The 21268-nt window shown below is 45.1% G+C and overlaps 1 protein-coding gene across 2 annotated transcripts in view; it reads right to left on the bottom strand.

The window, feature by feature from the left end:
- The window catches only part of Bace2 (beta-secretase 2), an 82097-nt gene that overhangs the window by 6818 nt on the left and 54011 nt on the right, over positions 1-21268 (bottom strand). For both annotated transcript variants that reach the window (NM_001002802.2, XM_039088202.2), the window contains exons 3-8: positions 20935-21151; positions 17666-17794; positions 16345-16479; positions 15144-15245; positions 9133-9282; positions 5821-5989 (exon numbers count right to left, since the gene is read on the bottom strand). In NM_001002802.2, coding sequence (NP_001002802.1) covers positions 5821-5989; positions 9133-9282; positions 15144-15245; positions 16345-16479; positions 17666-17794; positions 20935-21151 — 902 coding nt within the window. The remainder of the gene's footprint in view (positions 1-5820; positions 5990-9132; positions 9283-15143; positions 15246-16344; positions 16480-17665; positions 17795-20934; positions 21152-21268) is intronic.

Raw genomic sequence — 21268 nt, 5'->3', positions numbered from 1 at the left:
ACAATATTCTAAGCAGATAAGTACAGGCGTATCTCCCTCCGAGGCTCGTCTTCACACCACCAGCCCTATTTTTAAACATGAGCTGTACCAGATGATCCACTTTCAACCTGCAGCAAGAAAAACTCCACGGAATGGCTGCCATAATCCACAATGTGTTTCAAGTTGTATGAGCTGAAATCTATATAGCTCTTGGGTGCTAAATGTCTCCATCTATAAAAAGAGACTGATGGTATTTCAGAAGCCCTGGAGGCATTAAGACAGCCGAGCTGTCAATTTAACTCTATCTTTATTATCTGCTTAGCTGAAGACACTTGTACAAGGGAACATGGAGTCAGATGAAGGGGCCCCAGGGCCTAGAATAGGGATAAGCCACAGACTTGGGAGGGTCAGTTCTACATTGCTCACAGTATCCAGCTAATTTGCACAGTTCCGTATTGCACAGATTCTCTAGGGTGTGTGAATTGGCATGGACAGCAGAAAAAAAGCTGTCTGAGGAAAGGCTCAGATGGCAAAGGGTGAGTAAGTCTGAGTACCTGGATTTGATTCCTAGAACCAACCAACCAACCAACCAACCAACCAACCAAACAAACAAACAAACAAACAAAGCCCAGTGTGGTGGCACGCTGTTATAATCCCAGTGTTGTGGAAACAGAGACAGGTGGATCCCTGGGGCATGCCCAACAGACAGTGTAGCCTACTTGGTAAGTTCCAGACCAATGAAAGACACTGTCTCAAAGAACAAGGAAAAAAGATACCTGAAGTTGACTTCTGACCTCCATAAGCACAAGAACCCATGTGTACATGTACTAGTATGCACACATGCACACTTACATACAACCTACAGTCTATATATACACACAAAGAAAAGGAGACTGTCTAGGCACTTTCCCCAAGTGACCCAGAGCCATGGCCACCCTGTTGTACTCCAGCTGAAAACAAGTCAGGAAGTCTATAAAGTCAGTCTTGGAGCCTCAGGGATTCTGGTGAAGGGCTTCTGCTCACTGCTCCCCCACTGCAATCCTCAGTGAACTCTATAAACTAAGAGCTGCCCCAAATTATAAAGCCAAAAAAGAGGGTGAGCACTGGGAAATACTGGAGGCTCCCATAACTTTTGCCCCCATCAATTTGGTTGGCTGTGTGGGGAATTTATCACAGACGGAGGCTAAAGTGCAGCTCCTACTATGTATGTAGTTAGTTTGTTCCTGGGGTTCGAAGACTGGGCCTTAGTGCATGTTCTATCACTGAGCTATATTATCAGTATTATTTTTTAAATAGATAGTCTTGCAATGTTATGGAGGCTAACTCCAAACTCCTGGCTGGAGGGATGTCCTTGCCTCAGCTTTACAAAGAGCAAAGACTATGGGTGTGGACCAGTGTGCTCATATCATCCCAGGTTTAAACACGCAGTGGGGCGTAGAAGAGCCATTCCCTGACCTGAGGCTCACACAAGGGCTCATTGTCTTCGTGCCCAGGAAGGATTTATTCTGACACCATTTAGGGTCACAGCCATTTATTTCAGATTGTGGCAGAGACTTGGAACACATGGTCATATCAAATCCACAGAAAGAATGGATTCTATTGATCTATGTGTCTATTTGTATACAATCCCCTTTTCTAACTTACACAGTCCAGGTCTGAAACCAAGGGAATGGTACCACCCACAATGGGCTGGCCTTCCTACCTGAATTAATGTAATCAAGACAATCTCTTACAGAAATGGCAGAGGACAACCCAGAGGCTATCTTGAGGATGCTCTCTTCCCTGGCGACTGTAGGCTGTACCAAACTGACAATGAAAATGAATCATAACCAATTTTATGGTAGACAGAATTCAAGATGCTTTTCCATTTGAGATCCACTTCCTGACATTTAACCACATAGCCCTCTCCTCTACTACACTGCAGAACCAACAGAGCAAGGCATACACAAAGGGACTACCATCAAGTCTGGGGCAAAGAAAGACTTTGGATTATGTCTTAAGGGTTTCATGGCACCCTAAATTGGACCAGTCATTCAGGGAGGGACCAGGTACTACTTTGAGGACACTCAGGCAGGTTGTGGCAATGCTTTCTGGCGACAAAGGAGGGACTCCTGCCAACAACCACATGCGTGAGCTTGGCAGCGATGGCAGCTGACGCCAGATGGCTCCAGGTGATAACCAGATCCTTAGAAACTGCACTAGGAACCACAGTAAAGAGTAGCCAAGTTCAGGAGAAAGCTGTTAGGCAGCAATACAGCACTTGCACCTGTCTGACAAAATAAGACATGTGAGAAGAATCCATGCCATCTACCACAAGCTTGTGAGGAAAATATGATTAAAAGTCTATTAGATCGGACTTTCTGTAAGTGTGCATGCCTTATGCACAGTCAGCCCTTTCTGTCAATGAGTCCGTGAACTCAAGCAGCTTCAGATGGAAAATACTTGAAAAGATGGGCTGGATGCAGTTGGCTGTGCCCTCGTTGTTCCCTGAGCAAGGAAAACAGGAATCATTTACATTGTGTTTGGACTGTATCACGTTGCTAGAGATAGAGAAATGGGTTCAAGTCTGGGTTACCTGTGTACACAGCACCATTTTGCACACAGGACTTGAGTACCAATAGATATTGATACTTGAGAGGCATCCTAGGACCCATCCCCTGAGGGTACTGGGAAGTGAATGAATGCTTTCTAGAATTTAAAATATTGTTAAGAATAACTATAAGTCCATTTCTCACAGCGCTACAGAGCTTGTCTATTGTATCGGCAGCCCCAGGAAAGCAATCACTCTGATAGCAAATAATTTGTGCTGAAGAAGAAACATATACTAGGGTACCTTCTCACAGCTGTGAAATCAAGTGTGTAAGTGCCAAGGCCTTAAAAATATTTTTCAATGTCATATTAAAAAAAAAAAACCCTTGCATCACAACATCAAAGAGTTCAGAGTGAAATCAGTACAGCTGCACTGCCTCTCTGTGAAACAATGCCAACCCACATCCAGCAGTGGTCTATTCAGATAGCATACCGTTACCACAGCCTGGCAGGTGTTATATGCACTCAATGCCAGCTGCTGCAAGGGTAGCCCCTGGCTTAATAACATTTAATATGGAAACTAGGTTTGTGGAGAAAATGGTTTAGTTCTTAAGATTGCCTTAAAAGAAGTGCAATATTCAGAGTTGAGAATGCTGTGACGTCTCAGGCCACACTGTCACAAGATGGGGAAAGATCTCAGTGGCACTATAACAGTATAAATTATACAGTAAAAACATGAGGAATGGGGGAGCAGCTCAAGCTAGTAAGGTATTCATCATATATGCATGGCGGCCCAAGTCTGATGTCTCAAAGCCCATGTGAAGAAGCTGGGCATGGTGACAGGCACTTGTAATCCTAGAACTGAGGGGCAGGGACAAGAAGATGCAGGGATTTGTGGTCAGGCAGCGCGGGTAAAGTGGTGAGTGCCTGGTCATCAAGAGGCCCTGTTACAAAAAGCAAGGTAGATGGCATCTGGAAGGGCGACAGCTAGGATGTTCTCTGGCCTCCACATGCATGTTCACACATGCACAAGTGTAATGTCAAACTCACACATGCACCTGTATACTGGATCACATCATTCTCTCTCTCTCTCTCTCTCTCTCTCTCTCTCTCTCACACACACACACACACACACACACACACACACACACACACACACACAGTACATATCATGTATGTCTGGGTGACTGTATAGTCTAAGCTATCCTTATAGACCACATGTAGTGTTTTTTTTTTTTTAAGATTTATCTATTATATATGAGTACACTGTAGCTGTCTTCAGACACATCACAGATGGTTGTGAGCCACCATGTGGTTGCTGGGATTTGAACTCAGGACCTCAGGAAGAGCAGTCAGTGCTCTTAACCACTGAGCCATCTCTCCAGCCCGTAGTTTTTTCTTTAACACGGTCCTTACATTCATTCTCCAGATGGCTACCACACCTTCAGAGATGCTGGTTCTCTGATATGAACAGCAGCTGTCCTTAAACTTTTGATTGCTTTGTGCTGGTTGATTTTAACTGTCAACTTGATACAACCTACAGCAGCTTTAGGAGAGCATCTCAGTGAGGGATTGCCTAGATCAGCCTGGCTTGGGGGCAGGTCTGTGGGAGATTGTCTTGATTGAGTCAATCGCAGTGAGAAAACCTGCCCATGGTGGGTTTCGCCGTTCCTTAGAAAGGGGATTCTCAACCTGAGAGTGGAGAAAATGTGCTGTGCAGTATCGTGTGTGCATTAATTCATTGTTCTCCACTCAGGACTGTGGATGGGATGGGACTAGCTGCTTCAAGCTCTTGCTGCCTTGACTTCCCCCTCCATGGTGGACTATAACCCGGAATAGAGAGTCAAATAAACTCTGTCTCCTTAAGTTGCTTTTGTTGGGCTATTGTATTACAGCAGCAGGAAAGAAAGCCAAAATAATCTTAAACTTCTGATCCTCTTACCTTCATCTCCCGAGAGCTGAGATTATAAACACATGTCATCACATCCGATTTTATGCTGTCGTTGTGGTAGGGCTTGAGCCAGGGCGTCCTGCATCCTAGGAAGGCTCTTTACCCACATATTGCATTCAACCCCCTTTGACTTTCTGAGGCAGGTTCTTAATCAAATTCACTCAAGGCAAGACTTCTGCCTCAGCCTCCTGGGGGTGGGATTATAAGCATGACCCACTACATTCAGTCCGCAAAGTTTTCTTAGTCCCTTGAAAGGTTAGTTTGAAACCATGCAGTTATCTTGACCACCTTCTCTGAGACAGGCTCTCCTTCTTCTCTGTCCAGTAACTTAATCACATGCCTGAGTCTTCAGTTGCCTCCTCCTGGACAACTTGGACTGCTCACCTAGTCTTTGATGGCAACAGGTATTACGTGAACCCCACCTGGAGCGGGTGCCAATCTGGAGGATGCTGGCAGGTAAGGGGCTTCCTTGTGGAGTCCCACCCAGGCCTCAGCCGGACTCGGCAGAGCATCTCTGAGGTGACTGCTCACACTACTCCTCTCAACATGTTCTATGAGAGAATTATCCCTTTGCCTTATTCTAGGACTCTAAAACACAGCACCCACAGGTCTCTACTTCTTATTTCAGATTCTCATGAATTCTTTCCTTTATTAACTTTGCATCAACAACCAGAACATTATAATTCATGACCTGGGAACACAGTTTAATGATGGACATGTGCTTTGCCTGCTTGAGCCTCTGAGTTCCATTCCCAGAACCCTCAGGATGAAATCAAACTCTAATTCAGCAGCGGGACTCATGGGCACTTTCATTTCCTGCGTGGCAAGAAGTGATTTTCAGTGCAACTACAATAACTAGTACTTTCCCACAGCCTGCTGTGTGACTGAGATAGAAGACAAGCTTTGTGTGGGTTGAGCCTGGTGGTCCAGATCTGCAATCTCTGCTCCATGGGAGGCTGAGGTAGAAGGATCCCAAGTTCAAAGCATTCCTGAGCCACTTACAGAGATGCAGTTTTGAAATTAAGAAAGTTGAGAAGTAAAAGGTTGAGGGTATAGTTCAGCAGTAGATATCACCTTAATATGTGCACACCTCTGGGTTCAACCCCCAGTATATTCTCTCTCTCTCTCTCTCTCTCTCTCTCTCTCTCTCTCTCTCTCTCTCATACACTTATGTGGATCATTTCCATTTCATCTTTCAATAAGCCCACGAGTCATTTCGGTGGTTATCGTTCATCTGGTTACTGTAAACGAGCACATGTCAAGTGGTTCAATAGTACCCAGCGAGATACTGAGAGTTCCAGGTCGACATTTACCAAGGCCGCCTTTCTAGGGTGTTCCTATGCCATGCAAGCCACACTTACCTGCACAGGGACTCACTGCAAAGCCCACCCTCCTCTGAGCTCTGTCAAAGACCACGTAGAATCCCTCCATCACGGTGGCACCAATCACCAGCGCATTTGTGGAAGAGGAGATACCAAAACGGTAGCACTCATAATTGAAACCAGCTCCCATCATGGGCTGAATGTAGAGCTGTTCGTTGAAGAAACAAGGGTAAAGACACAGGACAAAGCATGGATTACACAAGAGCATAAAACGGGAGGTCCCACTGTGCCCAGAGGCCCTCCCCTGGTCCCCAAAGATCAAGGGAGACAATGGCACCATTCCAGGCATCTGGGACATGAGATCAAATTGTCTCAATAAACTTTACTTTTCAAAGCTTTTTAAATTTTTAATTACGTATATATGTGCTGTGCATGTTTTGGAGTGTGGGTTTATGCACATGAGTACAGTGCTTTATTCCAGGTCACTGGCTCTTCAGTAGACATCTTGCACTATCAGTCAGTCAGCACTGCCTCAAAGTGAGGAGTTACTCACCTCTTCCTTGTAGTCTAGGGACCTTAGCCTGGAGTAGGGGCTTGGCAAACGTGTGTTACATGAATGTATGAGGTGAAGGTTGGCCAGTGTTCAATGGGGCACACAACATCAAGAGAGGATCCACTTAAATTAGGCAAAGGTGGAGGATATGGTTTTTTTCATAGAGGTTTCCCAAATACATGTACAATGTACCTCTTACCACCTCTGAATGAACAAGCTACACAGAAACAAAAGATTGTGCATCAAATATGAAGCAACTGACAGACATGGGCAAGTGGCCAGATGGGACCCAGAGTGTGTTAGCATCTCTTAGTTGGTCCTTTTGTGTGTCTCTTCCATGAAGAACTCAAGATAATAGACTTGGGAGACAAAAGCAGGCAAACTTCAGTTTAAGGCTAGTCTGGCCTGCACAGTGAGTTCTAGTCCAGGCCAACCAGGGCTGTGTGGTGAGACTCCGCCTAAAATAAATAATTTAAGAATTCCAGATATCTTGGAATCTATAAGAACACTTAATATTAATGACTCTCAGAAAAAAAGGCACTTGGTTACCTTAAACCAAAGTAGCATAAATGGACAGCTGGCAGTGTTCAGACTGAGAGTAAGTACATTTTTAAAGGTATATAAAGAAACCCAGAATTTTCTGTTTGGCCAGAGGCTGTTTTAAATAGCAATAATAATAACAATGATAATGATAATAATAATAATGATAATAAAACAATAATAAATGTGAGCATGTATGTATGTGTGTGTGTGTGCGTGCGTGCGCACGTGCGTATATGTGTACATGGTGCCTGCGTGCTCATGTCTCAAGTCCTGTCCTAAGATTCTGGTGACAGGAACCCTGAATCTGACCTCCCTAGATTTTAGGGAGGGAGAAGGTTAGGCAGAGGCATGCAGCAGAGAAATGATTCCACAGTGCCCCCCTTGTGAGATCAGAAGCAGCTCACCCAGGCCTTTCCCAGTCTGGGGGTCCATCTTGCTCCCTCACAAAGCTAGGGCTCAGGGAAGGAGGATTGGAGAGTGGAGTAGGAGATATGGCTCAGGAAGACACAACTTGCTTTACTGAGCCACTTGGGAAACAAGAGTTCCTGCTGTTACAGGAAGTATGAGGCGCTTACTTCTAACAGTCCAGCTTTATCGATACAAAGACAGAGTAGAAATAGAGCTGTGGTAGACGTCACAGGTGGCCTCAAGTTCTTTACCTTTCCCTGTGGTTATGGCTTGAGGCCGTGTGGTTCCTCACACTGACAGGAGGGAGTGTGTCCCCAGCCCTGGAATCTATGTCCACTCCAGGTTCCTTTGGGTGACATCAGGGAGGGAAAAGGGCTAAGATACCAGAGCTGCCTGGAGAGATTTCCTCTCATGGCAGGAGCCATGTTGCCTTTCCTGGGAAAGGTGCATGAATGTTCTGGGAATGACCTCGAAGCAAGGGCCTTTGAGCTTCTCTCCTACTTAGCAAGGAGTAGTAGGAATGATATCTGGAACAACTGTGTGGGTCTGTGAGTCCTTGGGAGATGGCATCACGATTCCTGCTTACGTAAAAGGTTAAGTAAAAATATGATTGATCGAGATCTTTAAAAAGATTCCTTATTGGATGGTCTCAAAACTAATTGGAATATATGAGGGAAAAGGAAAGGGCTTGGAAATGGTAACTACTTCTTCTGAGGACCTAAACTTGCCAATACATTGTAGTGAGGGAAGCCTCAAAACATACTAAGGGAAGAGAGGGGCCAGAGAGATAGGGCCTTAGGGTCAACAGTAAAGAGTTCATTCTCAGGACAAGTTAGTTCATCCTTAGGATAAGTTAGTAAGTAAAATTTGTTACGCTCTTAAAAGAAATATAAGTTGGATAGATTCGCCTTTGCCTTAGGTAAGAGCTTACTTAAAAGAAGGAAATGGTATGGGTTGATGGAAAAAAATGTTAATTTCTGTTCTTTATGGAAAAGTTGTATAGAGCAGAATCACACTATAAAACTAACACAGGTAATGACATGAAGACATTTTAAAACAGCATGAGCTTATTGAATCAGACGGTGATAAAATACAAAGGTTATATTGCTGTTGAAAGTTTATGTTTTGATTCTATTGTCTTTTACCTTGAAATGCTATGTCTGCTGCCCACCTGCATACAATTCAAACTGAATATGCCTGGCTAGATAGAATCATTTGTCTTGCAATACGATACTTAAATCAGTTGACTCACAATATTCAGGTGTATTTAGCTATGACCTAATCATTTGGATGGTAACACTACACTGCTTAGATATGGGCAAAGGTTAATCACTGACTACAAGGAAACAAGGGAACTCGAAATGAATTTTAATAAGTACTTGTTGAGATTCTTGGATAAGAATTAAAGGAAACTCTGAAACTGAATATGTTTGAATGCATACTCTAAATTTCTGTATAAATAATGATGGCTCAAGCTATTCAGGGCCACTTGCTTGAACTTCAACAGGTGATCAGATTCTCACTTTCTGCTGACTCCATAACTCCTCCCAGGTTACTGAACTCACTGGACATAGACATCGGCATTCTGAGAGCTCCACTATCACCCATGGCATTTGATGATGGAAAGACGGATGGGATTGATATGACAACATGTGAGGTGAGACCATAACATCCCAGGCTCAAGCTAAGACATGCTCCCTCACTGCCTACTAGATAAGGCAGTCTGACAGAGACCAGCAGACCTGTGGTATCAAGCACGGGCAACAAGGTGGTGGCCACAGGTGCCTAGTCATGAGTGAGACTTGATTGTGTGAGTTACACGTGAAGAACACAAACCAGATCTGTACCTGCGGCAGAATGGTGATTCGGAAGGAGCGACTGGCGTTCTCATCTCTCAGGTAGATAGAAATCTTAGGGAAATACGCCCATGGAGTTTCAGAATTTGTCCAGCATGCCAGCTGGGCCCCCGTCCAGAAGCCATCAGAAAACTCTGGAATCTAGACAAAACAGATCCTGTGAGAAGCAGGCACCAGCCTGGTGCATAACAGGAAACAGCTCTCTGCTTCCCTGGTCCCAAGCACTAGACGCCCACAGGGATAAACAACATCTCATTTGGACAGAGTGACAGGGACATCAGTCTTCTGGAAGAGAGATGGTGATGACACAATAATAATTATTAAAGCTGCAAAGGCACCCAGATCACTTCCTGGGATTAGCTCTGATAAATGCTTTGCGAATGACTACTTTAGCCTTCTAACGCACCAACCTGTGTGTGTTACCATGCACGTTACCCTTTCACATTACCAGGGAGGGAACTAAAGCTTATAGAGGTGTGACAGCTCGACCCAGGCCACACAGCAACAAGCCTTTTAAACAAAAAAAAACTCTAAAGGTATTTAATATAGTTTCATTTCTGTTACTGTGATAAACTACCCTGATGAAAAGCCACTCAGGGAACAGGGAATTAATCATTCCTCTTACAGTTCAGGTGACAGTTCGTTACAGCCAACATGTGACAGTGGAGGGCGACATGGATGGTCATGTTATACTCACAGTTGAGAGCAGAGAGAAGCTAACTTGTGCTCTCTGGTTGCCCTCACCCAGTTTTTCTCATCTCTTACACAATTTGGGAAGCCCAGGCTAGGGAATAGTTTCACCTACAGTGGGCGGGGTATTCTATTTCAATGAACAATCTAGACTATCTTCACAGACATCCCCACAGGTCAACATGATCTAGACAATTCTTCAACTGCATTTGCCCCTCATGTCTGGTTAATGTCATCAATATGACAGTTAAAACTACCCAATCACAGTGGCCTTCAAGGCACTCTGGTATATTGTCTGCCTGTGGACTCCAGGGGTTCATTTCTGCTAGGTGCTTCCTAGTGCACTGTTCTTAAACATCCCTCCTTAAGACCTCAGTCCAGACCTCACCTCATCCAGAAAGCCTCCCTGACTCCTGGATTAACAAAAGCACACTGCCCCAGTTGTCTCCTACTTAGCCTTTCCCTGAGCCAGCTCATGGTGACAAATCTTGCTTCCTGGTAATGAATGACCTTGTTTTTGAACCTAGAACTTCTCAGAGGAGTGTCCCTCACCTGTGCCTGTGTAGGTCTCAATATGTGTGCCCCCAAACTCTATACAAAGATAGCAATGAGGAACCTGTGGTGGGGAAAGTGACATCCAGAATCAAAAGGCAGCCACCTGTGCTACCCATCAGGGTCTGGAAAAGTGGTGCCACTCACCCACTCCCACCCACAGGGGAATTAACAAGCTCTTGTTCCACCTCAGCCTCAGGTCCTGGCCTGTGCCTGAGTCATATATTGGTGGAAGAAATGTGTCTGACAGAGACATGGGGCACGAGGGTTGGAGTGTCACCAGTGGAGCTTCCCTGACAAGAGCTCAGGGCTGGGAGTGAAAGAGGCAGCAAAGGTGTTGACAGGAACCTGCCCATTGGGTGCCAGGGACAGAAAGAGAGGTGAAGAGGGCTGAGGGGGAAGAGGGGACTGTTGTGAAGCAACAAAGCCTGCATTCCACTTACCCAGGTCTGTACTCAGCAGTACCTCAGATGTGATTAAGTGGGAATTCGTACAGCTCATCTATGCCCTGAGTTCTCTGAGCTCTAGGGAGTGGTGGGGGATTGCTATGTACCCCAGAGTCACTAGCAGATGGCGGTGGGGGATGACAGGCTATTCCTGAGATTGGGAGAAGCCAGGGCCAGGAGCCAGTCCTAAGAAACAGGTGACACCTACATCCTGAACACTGAGTGGGTGCTGTGTACAACAATGGCACATGCTAGGTGCCATCACCCACCCTCTGAGGCACCAAGCCACCTGGTAATCCTCCCACACAGCCAGGGTAGACTTGTCAGGTTTCTATTGCTGGTGCTAATACACTTTGTCTTTTACAGAAGTGATGGATCACCGACTGGACCATAGGACCCTTTCTCTGATGAGCTAGTCAGGATGGAGGACTCATCATCTTGCAGGATCTCACAGAGCTAGGAGTGCCTGGGCCTCGGAGGAATGCCCAGTGTTCCAGTGAAATGCACAGCCAGCTCCCATATTAATGAAGAATGAGTCCCAGAGTGGTCAGGCACGTGTCTAGATGGTACAGGTCAGATCTGGAGGTCCCTGAAAGTCTCCCCAGGGGCTGTCACATTCCAAACTCGGGTCAGTTTTAAAGTTGGAAGACACTTTGTGTAGGTGCCATTTTGATGATCGATTCTACAGCCAAGGAGGTGCTGGGCTGAGATGCCATAGCTGGTGTGATTGGATCTTGGGGCTTCTTTTATACACAGATGTAGAAACCAGTTTTTTCTACATTCTGCCTGAATAACACACACTGGGGGTCAAGAGCCAGACATTATAGTTTCTTCTAGTCTAGATATAGCCTTTTGCTTAAGTAGGGAGAGACCCAGGCCAAGAGGATAGGCTTCCCTTGAGTCGTGTAGTAAAGGGGACCAATGCCCAGAGGCCCTCCACTGTAAGGCAAAGGACACACACTACTAGAACACGCCCCACCCAAGGCTGACGATCTCCTGCCTTCCCTGATGCAGGTGCTAAGTGAAATCATGGGATAATTTTAGACACAGCAAACAAATGTTGTAAGCTCCTGGCCTCTGTCTCGTGGTTTGCTTAAGTCATGAGATGCTGAGATGAACTCGGGGTATGAGCCGCTCACCCCTCCACATACCTGCCGGGCTGCATTCGAAGGCTGGTTGTAGCTCACTGGCTATTACACACCTGATGCCCTACCCTGGTCCTTGTGAGTCTTGTGAATCCTTTAAAGCTTGGAAGGTAAAACCTGAAGGCGCTCACACTACTCCCGCAGAGGACATACTTATATTTAAGCACTGGGCATATGCTCCTTATTTTAAGTAGGGTCTGATTTTTAGCAAGCATTCTAACTTTACAACATGAAAAGACTGACTTGGCATTTTTTGGGGGTGTAGCAGCTGTTGGCAAAGATAGGGATTTGTTCTGCTTTTGGCATGGCTGCTCTGGACCACTGCCTGACATTGGAAACCAACCCCTGTGCACACACTCTTCCCATAGAGATCCAGGGTTCTGCAATTTAGGGACAGGCTAACAGAGGTTCCTCTAGGGCTTTTTGTTGGAATCTGACACACATCTACGGTTATCTGCTTTTCTGTTAGTGGCTGGGATTTGGCCAACTTGGTCTCCCTCCAGCCCCCTGTCAGTATCATTTGCAGGCTCTGGGCACAAAATGCTCATGTTTGGTCCTCTAGTGAGGACCCTGAGTAGACACGAGAAAGACAAGGGGGACCCACCTCTCTCTGGGCACAGGGAAGTGTTAATATCGTTAAATTATCAGTTACAAAATCTGTCAATGTTGTTTGTACTTTAAGTACACCTGTGATGTTCATTTTCTTGTAATAAGCAAAAATGTTGGGGCAGAGCAATTTGACTTCCTAGTTAGCAGCTGATTGACTCCTCCTTGCTGTTCTGCAAAAAGAATTATCAGCCTAGCAGCCAGCTGGACCATTATCAGCCACATTTCACACAGCCTAAGCCAGGGAAGTTTGAAACAGTTACTGGCAGACTTTTTGTTGTGGTAAGCCTGGGTGAGCTCTAGAAGATCGAAACCATGTCTACCTTGGCCAGGCAAGGAACAGTTCCCCTGGTAGTCTAGAAAAGGTATTGTGTGGAGGCAAGGCAATGATTGGTCCAAACAAATGGCTGCGATTGGTTCAGAACAAATGTCTGTTAGTGGTCAAACAAAAGCTGTGATTGGTCCAAGCACCCCTTGAGCTGTGTAAGCAGGCTGCTCAGGTTCATGCCGAGAAAGGACAGAAGAGGGCAGCACTGGTGACGTGGCAGAGTAAGAGGAACAGCAGCGGACAGCCAGCCCGGACAGCCAGCCGGGCAGCGGGACAGCCAGACAGCGGGGCAGCGGGGTAGCTGGGTAGCTGCTGCTGGAGGTGGGGGCGGGGCTAGGGCAGCGGGGCAGCATGCTGAAATAAATCTGTCCTTCGAGTTTCTTTTGGCCATGCTGTTTTATCACGGCTACAGAAAACCTAAGACCTGTGGAGGCCTATAGTCGATATGAGTGCCTCCCTCGATAGCCCTTCAGTCTACTGAAGAAGGTCTCTTGCTGCACCTGAAATATCAGTTTCAGTTTGTCTATCTAGCCAGCCTGCTCAGAGGAACCTGTCTCTGCCTCCCCAGTGCAGAATTGCAGGAAATCACCATGCCCATGACTCCTTTGACATGGCATCTAGAGCTCTGAATTCTAGTTCTCCTGCTTGCACAGTAGGTGCTTTATCCACTGTGCCATCTCCTCTGTGGTGGTCAGATGCTTCTACACTCCCTGGAATGTTGGGATGATGTTGGGAGAAACAGTAGGCAAGCCTCAAAAGCTATGATGTTTTTGATGGCTAGTCTTGGCTGTCAGCTATCAGCCAATGACCTAATAAATCATATATATATATATATATATATATATATATATATATATATATATATATAAATTCTATTTGTCTGCTTCTTTAGTTAACCCTCACTAACACACTGCCCTCAGCAAGATATATTTGTATTTCAGGACACAACCATCAAACAAGTGTTACTTTGGCCAACTAGTTTGTTTTCTTTCTTTTTTTTTTTTTTAAAGATTTATTCATTTATTATATACAAGTACACTGTAGCTGTCTTCAGATACACCAGAAGAGGGCATCAGATCTCTTTACAGATGGTTGTGAGCCACCATGTGGTTGCTGGGAATTGAACTCAGGACCTCTGGAAGAGTAATCGGGTGCTCTTAACCGCTGAGCCATCTCTCCAGCCCACTAGTTTGTTTTCTATGAGATGTTTGGATGCCATTCTGGGTGTAAATGAAGAACAATGAGGAAACAGATTTGGGGCTTGCTTCCTTTTAAAGGACACAAATGCAATTGTGCTTTCCTGTTACTTTAGCACACAGTTACGTGCTAGGTAAGTTTTTCTACCATTGGCAGTATGGAGGAAGCCGTGGGGGTTCCAAGATTGTAATGGAGGGGGGTCATTCCTATTGTCTCGAGACATCATAGCCCAATGCTTCACTTATAGGTCTGTGGAGGTGATGGTGTGGGCATGCCTACTGGGCTGACAGCTGTGTAAAAGCAGAGTTACAGCAGACACTATGTAACTGGTTTAGGCATTGATGTACCACACCTTTCATGGCTAGTTTGTGTACTTCTTCTTACAGAGTTTACTGCAAAGCCATATGTTATATACTCATTATGTTTCTTATGTTTCATTTATTTTTAAGACTTTATTAATTATTATTATTGTGGAACACTCATGTGTAAACACATACAGAGTGGCCACACATGTGGTATATAATCCATGTGGAGGGGTTGGTTCCCTCTTTCCACCTTTACATAGGAATCCAACTCAGGATGTCAGACTTGGATGACAAGCACCTTTCCCCAGCGAGCCATCTTGTCTACCTTTGTATCTGACGATTAGCCCATATCGCCCAGGTTTGTGTAAGTACACCTCATGATGCCTGCATAACAACAGCATCACTTGGCGATGCTGCCCATAGACCATATGACTGTCATTAAGCAGCATTCCGAAGATGATTTTTTACTTCAGATAAAAAAAAAATCTTGTGCCAACTCGACTATTAGTTAAAACACTGGAAGTATTGCACACTGGGAACCAAACCCTCTGAGGTCAATATGGAGGTGTTGCACATAGATTCCCATCCAAAGGTAACTTGATTAAGTGAGCTTCACAAGCAACAGTCTACCAAACAACCTGCTCTTTAGGATCTTCAGAACACTGAGTAATAGTTCAGAGACTTACAACACACAGCTCCATCCTTGAAAATCCCCAAGTGTCTTGGGACTCACCAGAGATGTGCGTGCCACGGCTTCCACCACTGCATCAAACACCTTCTGGGGCAGGCGCAGGAGTGTGGTGCCGCTGTCCACAATGGCCTTGTCTGCGTTATACTGAAACAGAGAAGGGGGGAAGACACTGAGCAGTGCTGGGCCTCATCCACATACTGAAACCCCATTTCTATCATGCAGCTCAGTGGTGACTAAGCCATTTATACTCTAGAGCTCAGGCATCAGGAGATGTCCATGTAAGACACAGATACTTCATAGATAAGGAATCTGAGGCATTAGAGAGGGACAATCATAACTCATAACCCATGGCTCCCAGACAGAACTTCTTGTCCTCTTGGACCTGCCCAAGTTGCTCTCCTCTCTTGTTGGGCAGAGGGACACTGAACTTTAGAAATTAAAGTGACCCTTTTAAAAGCAACTTCAACAAACTGTTCAAAATTTACTTTTATATTATCAATAGAAAGAAAAGGACAACTCTTAATCGACACTTCCAATTTGCCTTTGGGAAGGATATTTAATAACGACACACATATAATACATGATTTATATTCCATTTCATTTGATCCAAGTCTGGAGTCTTAAGTGGTAACTAAGGTCCTCTAACACTGTAGATTTGTGAACTTTGGACCCAACTCTATAGCACTCGATAGCAATGTAACAGCTGTGTGTAGACCTGCCTAGTGACAGAGTCAAACTTATGCATCTTTAGGAGTCTTCTTCTTGTTAGAGCCGTGTGTGTGTGTGTGTGTGTGTGTGTGTGTGTGTGTGTGTGTGTGTCTCAGAGTTAAGGAGGATAAAGCTGATGCCAGTTACTTTCCATTTTCTATCCTGATAAAAGTTCTTTTTTTAATAGAGTTGAGGGACCATCTGGCCAAGATCACCGGGGAAGATGAAAATGAAGTTGGACACTGTTATTCACACTCACCATCTGATACTAATTTTTCCAGGAGGTTGGGAGAAGGCTGGTGTGTGTGTGTGTGTGTGTGTGTGTGTGTGTGTGTGTGTGTATGCCCTTTTGGACATGTGTGTAATTTACTGATTTGAACTCATCATAGATGAAGGATCTATGTCTTCCTGTAATGATCTTCTGAGTTACCCTGTAATGTGACATACATTTTGAGTTCATACTCAGGTACTGATTAAATACCAAAGCTTTTCCAGCACCTATAGGCAGAATCTAACAGGAATGGAAAATACTCACCTCTCTGCAGTCCAGGTTGAGGCTCTGGCCTCCAATTTCCAATTTCAAGATCTCTATTTGATAGTACCATTCCTCTTTAATTGGGGTATACCATATATCTCCTTTATACAAACTTGGTTCAATCCCACCCAGGACCTGGGGAAAAACAGTTACTGATGTTAGATGTAAAACCTATGTTACTACATCAATAGCTTCCACAGAGAAAAATTTACTCAGGATAACACATCATCCAAAAAAGTACCTTTAGTTCATTCTGATGTTCAACAGCAGATATTGATGCTTAAAAATTATTCATTTATGGAAGGTGGTGTGTGTGTGTGTGTGTGTGTGTGTGTGTGTGTGTGTGTGTGTACACGCATGCTCATGTCCCACAATACTTTGTCATAGTCTGACAAAGATGCTCCACTGGTATTCCAGGAATACAGCTCCAGCTTTATGATGCTGAGAATTCCCTCAAACAAATATAGTAAAATAGTAAACCATGCTGACTGGCATTGATTTACAGCCTCAAAAGTTGGAGATGAGGGAAACCATGACCACATGATTTCCTAATCAAGATATTGTTTTGCAAAAATAATGGTACCCCACTATCCTAGGCCATCCTGTCTCTTCAGAAGGAGACAACAAAGATGTTTGGGGCACGTGGACTATTAGTTAAAGACAACGACTAGTGCTGATGCTGCTGCAGGGAGAACAGGGACTAGACACATCTCTCAAAGAGGTGCCTTCTTCTGCACCTTGACTTCCCGTGCTGGAAAGCTCAGCCTACATTACCCCTGTGAGGTAAATTGCTCCATTCTATTTCATTCTAAAATTTTTATTGGGTGGTATGTGCCTATGTAGTGGTGGAACAAAGAGAAGGAGTGAAGGGTGAGGGAAGAAGGGAGAGACATAGTGGTCTTGTCTCTGATCAAGTATATGAAATCGTAAGTATGTATGCCTTTCCTAGAGGAGAACTACCTGCTGTACCTCCCCCTTGTCCCTTACTTGCTGGCAAATTTTCCCATGAAAAGCCAGCTGCTCTATATAGTCTCATGGAACAATAAAACAGGTGGAGTGAGATTTGGATAAACAATGGGAGTCACATTTCCAGATGGCAAGATCATTAGCCATCTTTTAAAGGTTGTAAGACAAGTCCATTGAATTGTCCTTAAATGCTGTTATGGCTCTTAATATTTAGTAGCAGTTAAGCATTCCCTTTGTTGGGTCCAAACAAGACCTACATTAGACTATGTGTCAAACTGTTCTCATTTGCTTCTAATAAAACAAAAACCCCAACAATTAGTGATTTTTCATCCCTTTAAGACTGAAAGATACCCACAAGACTACCTCCGTTGGTACCAGATCCAGCTACTGGCAATCCAGCCCCGCACATCTGCATGGAGAAAATGTCCGGAATTTTTGCTTGGGCCACCAGGGAATCAAAAAAAGTCTCCAGAGAGCTTGATGGCTGCAGAAAAGTGGGAAAGACGGTTACTACTTCAACCACTGTGAAGACAAGGGTGGCCTGGTACAGCCAGCATCACTCTCCTTTGGGATTCTTGGTCTTTCTACTTAAAGAATCTTCATGGTTAATTAATACACATGCTTGAAACCAGCTGTGATCATTCAGGAGCCTGCCATCTTGCTTCTTCCTGTCTGACATTTGAGGTTCTGTCACAAAAGTCTCCAGGAGCTATTAGGATGCTTCAAGCTGTTTGTCACTATTTCAGGAGAGGAGGTATGTGAACTTGTGGTAGTGGGCTACTGACCTGGGCTCAGATACTTAGAGTAAGAGAAAAGAGTTACTCTAGAACTCCTACCTACCCCTCTCGACCAAGCCACCCAGCATACAAATAACAAAGGTTCTGTGCATGTCCTTCAAGGAAAATGCATCCATATCCCAGCCTCTGATACTCCAGCAATCACAGATGAGCTCCAACAGCCAGGATATTCCCTACTGCAGGATTGCAGACCCTCTTTGTCCAGCACCTCTCCTGCACAGAGCTACATGTTTGGAGGACATCTCTATTTTACAAGAGTGTCCAAGGTCAAGGGGTTCTCTGTAAACAGCTCTAGGCTAGGATAGACTAGCGCTGCAGTTGCCATGAAGTACAGATGGGAGATGCCAGGGCTGGCTAATTTTCTGAGGTGCCAGATTTTTTTTTTCTTTCATCTAAGACAGAGTTTCACTATGTTGTGTAGGTTGCCCTGGAAGTTCTCTTGTGTTGACCTTGAGAATATCTGGAGTTACAGGTATGCACCACCATGCCCTGAAAGGATAGTCGGTTTTTTTCAGGCAGATGAAGTGCTCAGTTGTGGGGGATGAAAGCCTGCCCATGGCCACTCTGAAGGAATCATTGCTCACTAGCCATGAGAACTTGAAGCTCCATTAGGAATGAGATCGGACCCTCCTCACTTGCTCAATCCAACCCTCTCTGACCACCTGCTCCTTCCGTCTCTGCTCCTATAATGCTACCACGGATTTAGCATCATATCCCCATGTGATCTCTGCAGAGAGGCTGTGTATCTTGGTGGACTGAAAGACAAAGTCCACTGTTGGGTAGTGGGGTTTGTTGGGGCCTCATCTCGGTCCTCTTTCCATTAGCAGCAGAGGATGCATGTTTGTTTCATGTCTGCCCAATCCTGGAACTGGTCCTGACTTTGTTCCCCTCTCTAGCAAATGTGATCACAGTTGCCTGTCTGTTCTGGGGTTTAAGAAGCTCAAGGTCTTTTTGTCTGAAGAAACTGATACATGCAGAGCTCAGACATAGTGTGAATTTATGAACCATTTTCCCTTTAGGCCTGGGCCTTAGAATCAATTGAGGACTAAAAAAAATCTAGAGTTGCTCAGAACCAACCCCAAAGGACCCAGATCCAAGAAGGTATGAAGAGGACCCTGGCATCTGTAGCTTAAGATGCCCCTGGTGGTTGTGATGCATAGGCTTTGGAGAACTACCTGGGACCCACCAGGAGCACCCACATTAGGACTATTACCCAGTCCTTGGCCAGCCACACCATTTCAGAGATAAGAAACCTGACCTAGGCCATTCAGCTGGTCCTTAAGATGCAGTTCAGAAGCTAGCTGCCAGTAATCTTGGGATTTCGTGGGTGAAATGATTAAAAGGTCCTGTGGAGAGTCTAGATGCCACCCGAGAAATCCCAAAGTTCTGTTCTCATGAAGCCCTTACATACTATTAATTAAGTTTAATTTGGGATTATTCTTTAGAATAATTAGCATTTAAAGCATCTCATCCTTCATCTCCAACCACTGAAGGATATGATTTGCCCATAGTCACACTCTGAGCAGAAGGGAACTTTCTAACTCAGGATTCATACCAGTCTTCATATCTAGGAAGTCGGCTCACAGTACCAAGTACAAAGGGGCTCTTGAACCAGTCCTGGCTCTGCAGTAGGGTGAGAGTGGCCTGGGGCTCATGTTTCAACTGATGCTAAAGCTCTGCTGTATAAATGGGACACAAGGGCCTCACAGGGTCTGCCTCACATGAACATGAGCTGAGTGAATGGCTACCTTGTGATGTCCCCAGCCTGAGATCTGACAGGCACTTGGTTACCCTTGTTCCTTCTCCAGGAGAAGCCAAGGACCTGCCCACAACACCCCACTGTTAATAGACTGGAGCTGAACACATCTTCTTTAGGGTGGGTGAACAACCTTTTTGGATTGTCCTGGGCCAGACAGGTCCACTGCTCATGTGGCTACATTCTTTCCTGAACTGAGCTAGGGCTCAAGGTGTAGGGCTGAGCCAAGGAGTGGTGCCCAGTGGCAGGGCCAGGGCAGGAGACTCCTTCTGCTTTTCTCAAGTACACACATACCTGTCTGTCTCTCAAAGCCTGTCTGTGAATCCACCTACCTCTGGCAACTGCTTATCCTCTTTTAGTACCCCACTATTTCTTTGTATTGACCCAAGTACAGTATTGGAGATGACCCAATCCTGTCTTGCCTCATCTTGGGAAGGCTCTGATTTTGTGAGCACAATATTCCAATATTTCTTCCTGGCTCTTTCTGTAGGGGCTGGCTATCCTCATGGCATCTGATCATATACCAGTTGCTGGTCTCTCCCCAGAGGTCCCCTGGTGTGACAGGAGAGCAGGATGTTGCTCTCGGTTGGTGGCTTAGTGTCTTCCATAGGTGTCATCTTCATATGATCGTAAGAGCTTAATTACATGTATGTTTCCCTTTAATGTCATCCTCATCAATTGAATTGGATTGACTTGGTAAGGTGTTAGTTCACTAAGAGACAGTCCCAAAAAACAAGGTAAAGTGTGACTGAGGAAATCACCTGATACCAACCTCTGGTTTCCATGTTTTGTGTGATACTCATTACCCCCATCACCTACACACACACACACACACACACACACACACACACACACACACACACACACACACACACGGAGCTAACATTTTATCTTAAAGGAAATGTAAACATGCCTTGAAACTTCATTGTGTGAAGTGTGAACACTTGTCTCTATCAGCTATGTGATTTTTAGTAGTTACCACACAGGACCCCTGTGTCGGTCCCTTTAATGACTGGTTGTCACAGCCTCGTTGCTTCATCTGATTAACTTGAAGAGAAAGACCCGCCTTACCTTGGCCAAGGCAGCATAAGCGAGTCCAAGGATTCCATTCCACTTAATCCCAGGCAAAAAGAAATTCTCAGACTCGAAAATAGTGGCAATATTGACCAAGAAAGAGCTGTTGAAGCCTTTTGGGATGGTGACAAGGTCCTCACCAACAAATCCAGTCCAGCTTCCCTGTGTGTACTTCACCGTGACCTCAAAGCCCTTGGAGTGGTATGTGCTGGAGCTGCAGAAGAAAAGTCAGTGATATTCAGTCTACAAGCCCATGCTGTTTGAGCCTCCTGTTGCCTAGACTTCTCCACCATGACTCTGAGCTAAAGCAAATCTGTTCTCCCTTAAGTTG

The sequence above is a fragment of the Rattus norvegicus genome, chromosome 11 (assembly GCF_036323735.1).
Source record: "Rattus norvegicus strain BN/NHsdMcwi chromosome 11, GRCr8, whole genome shotgun sequence".
Taxonomy (NCBI): domain Eukaryota; kingdom Metazoa; phylum Chordata; class Mammalia; order Rodentia; family Muridae; genus Rattus; species Rattus norvegicus.
The sequence above is the reverse complement of the archived record's forward strand: the minus strand, read 5'-3'. Positions and strand labels throughout refer to the sequence as shown.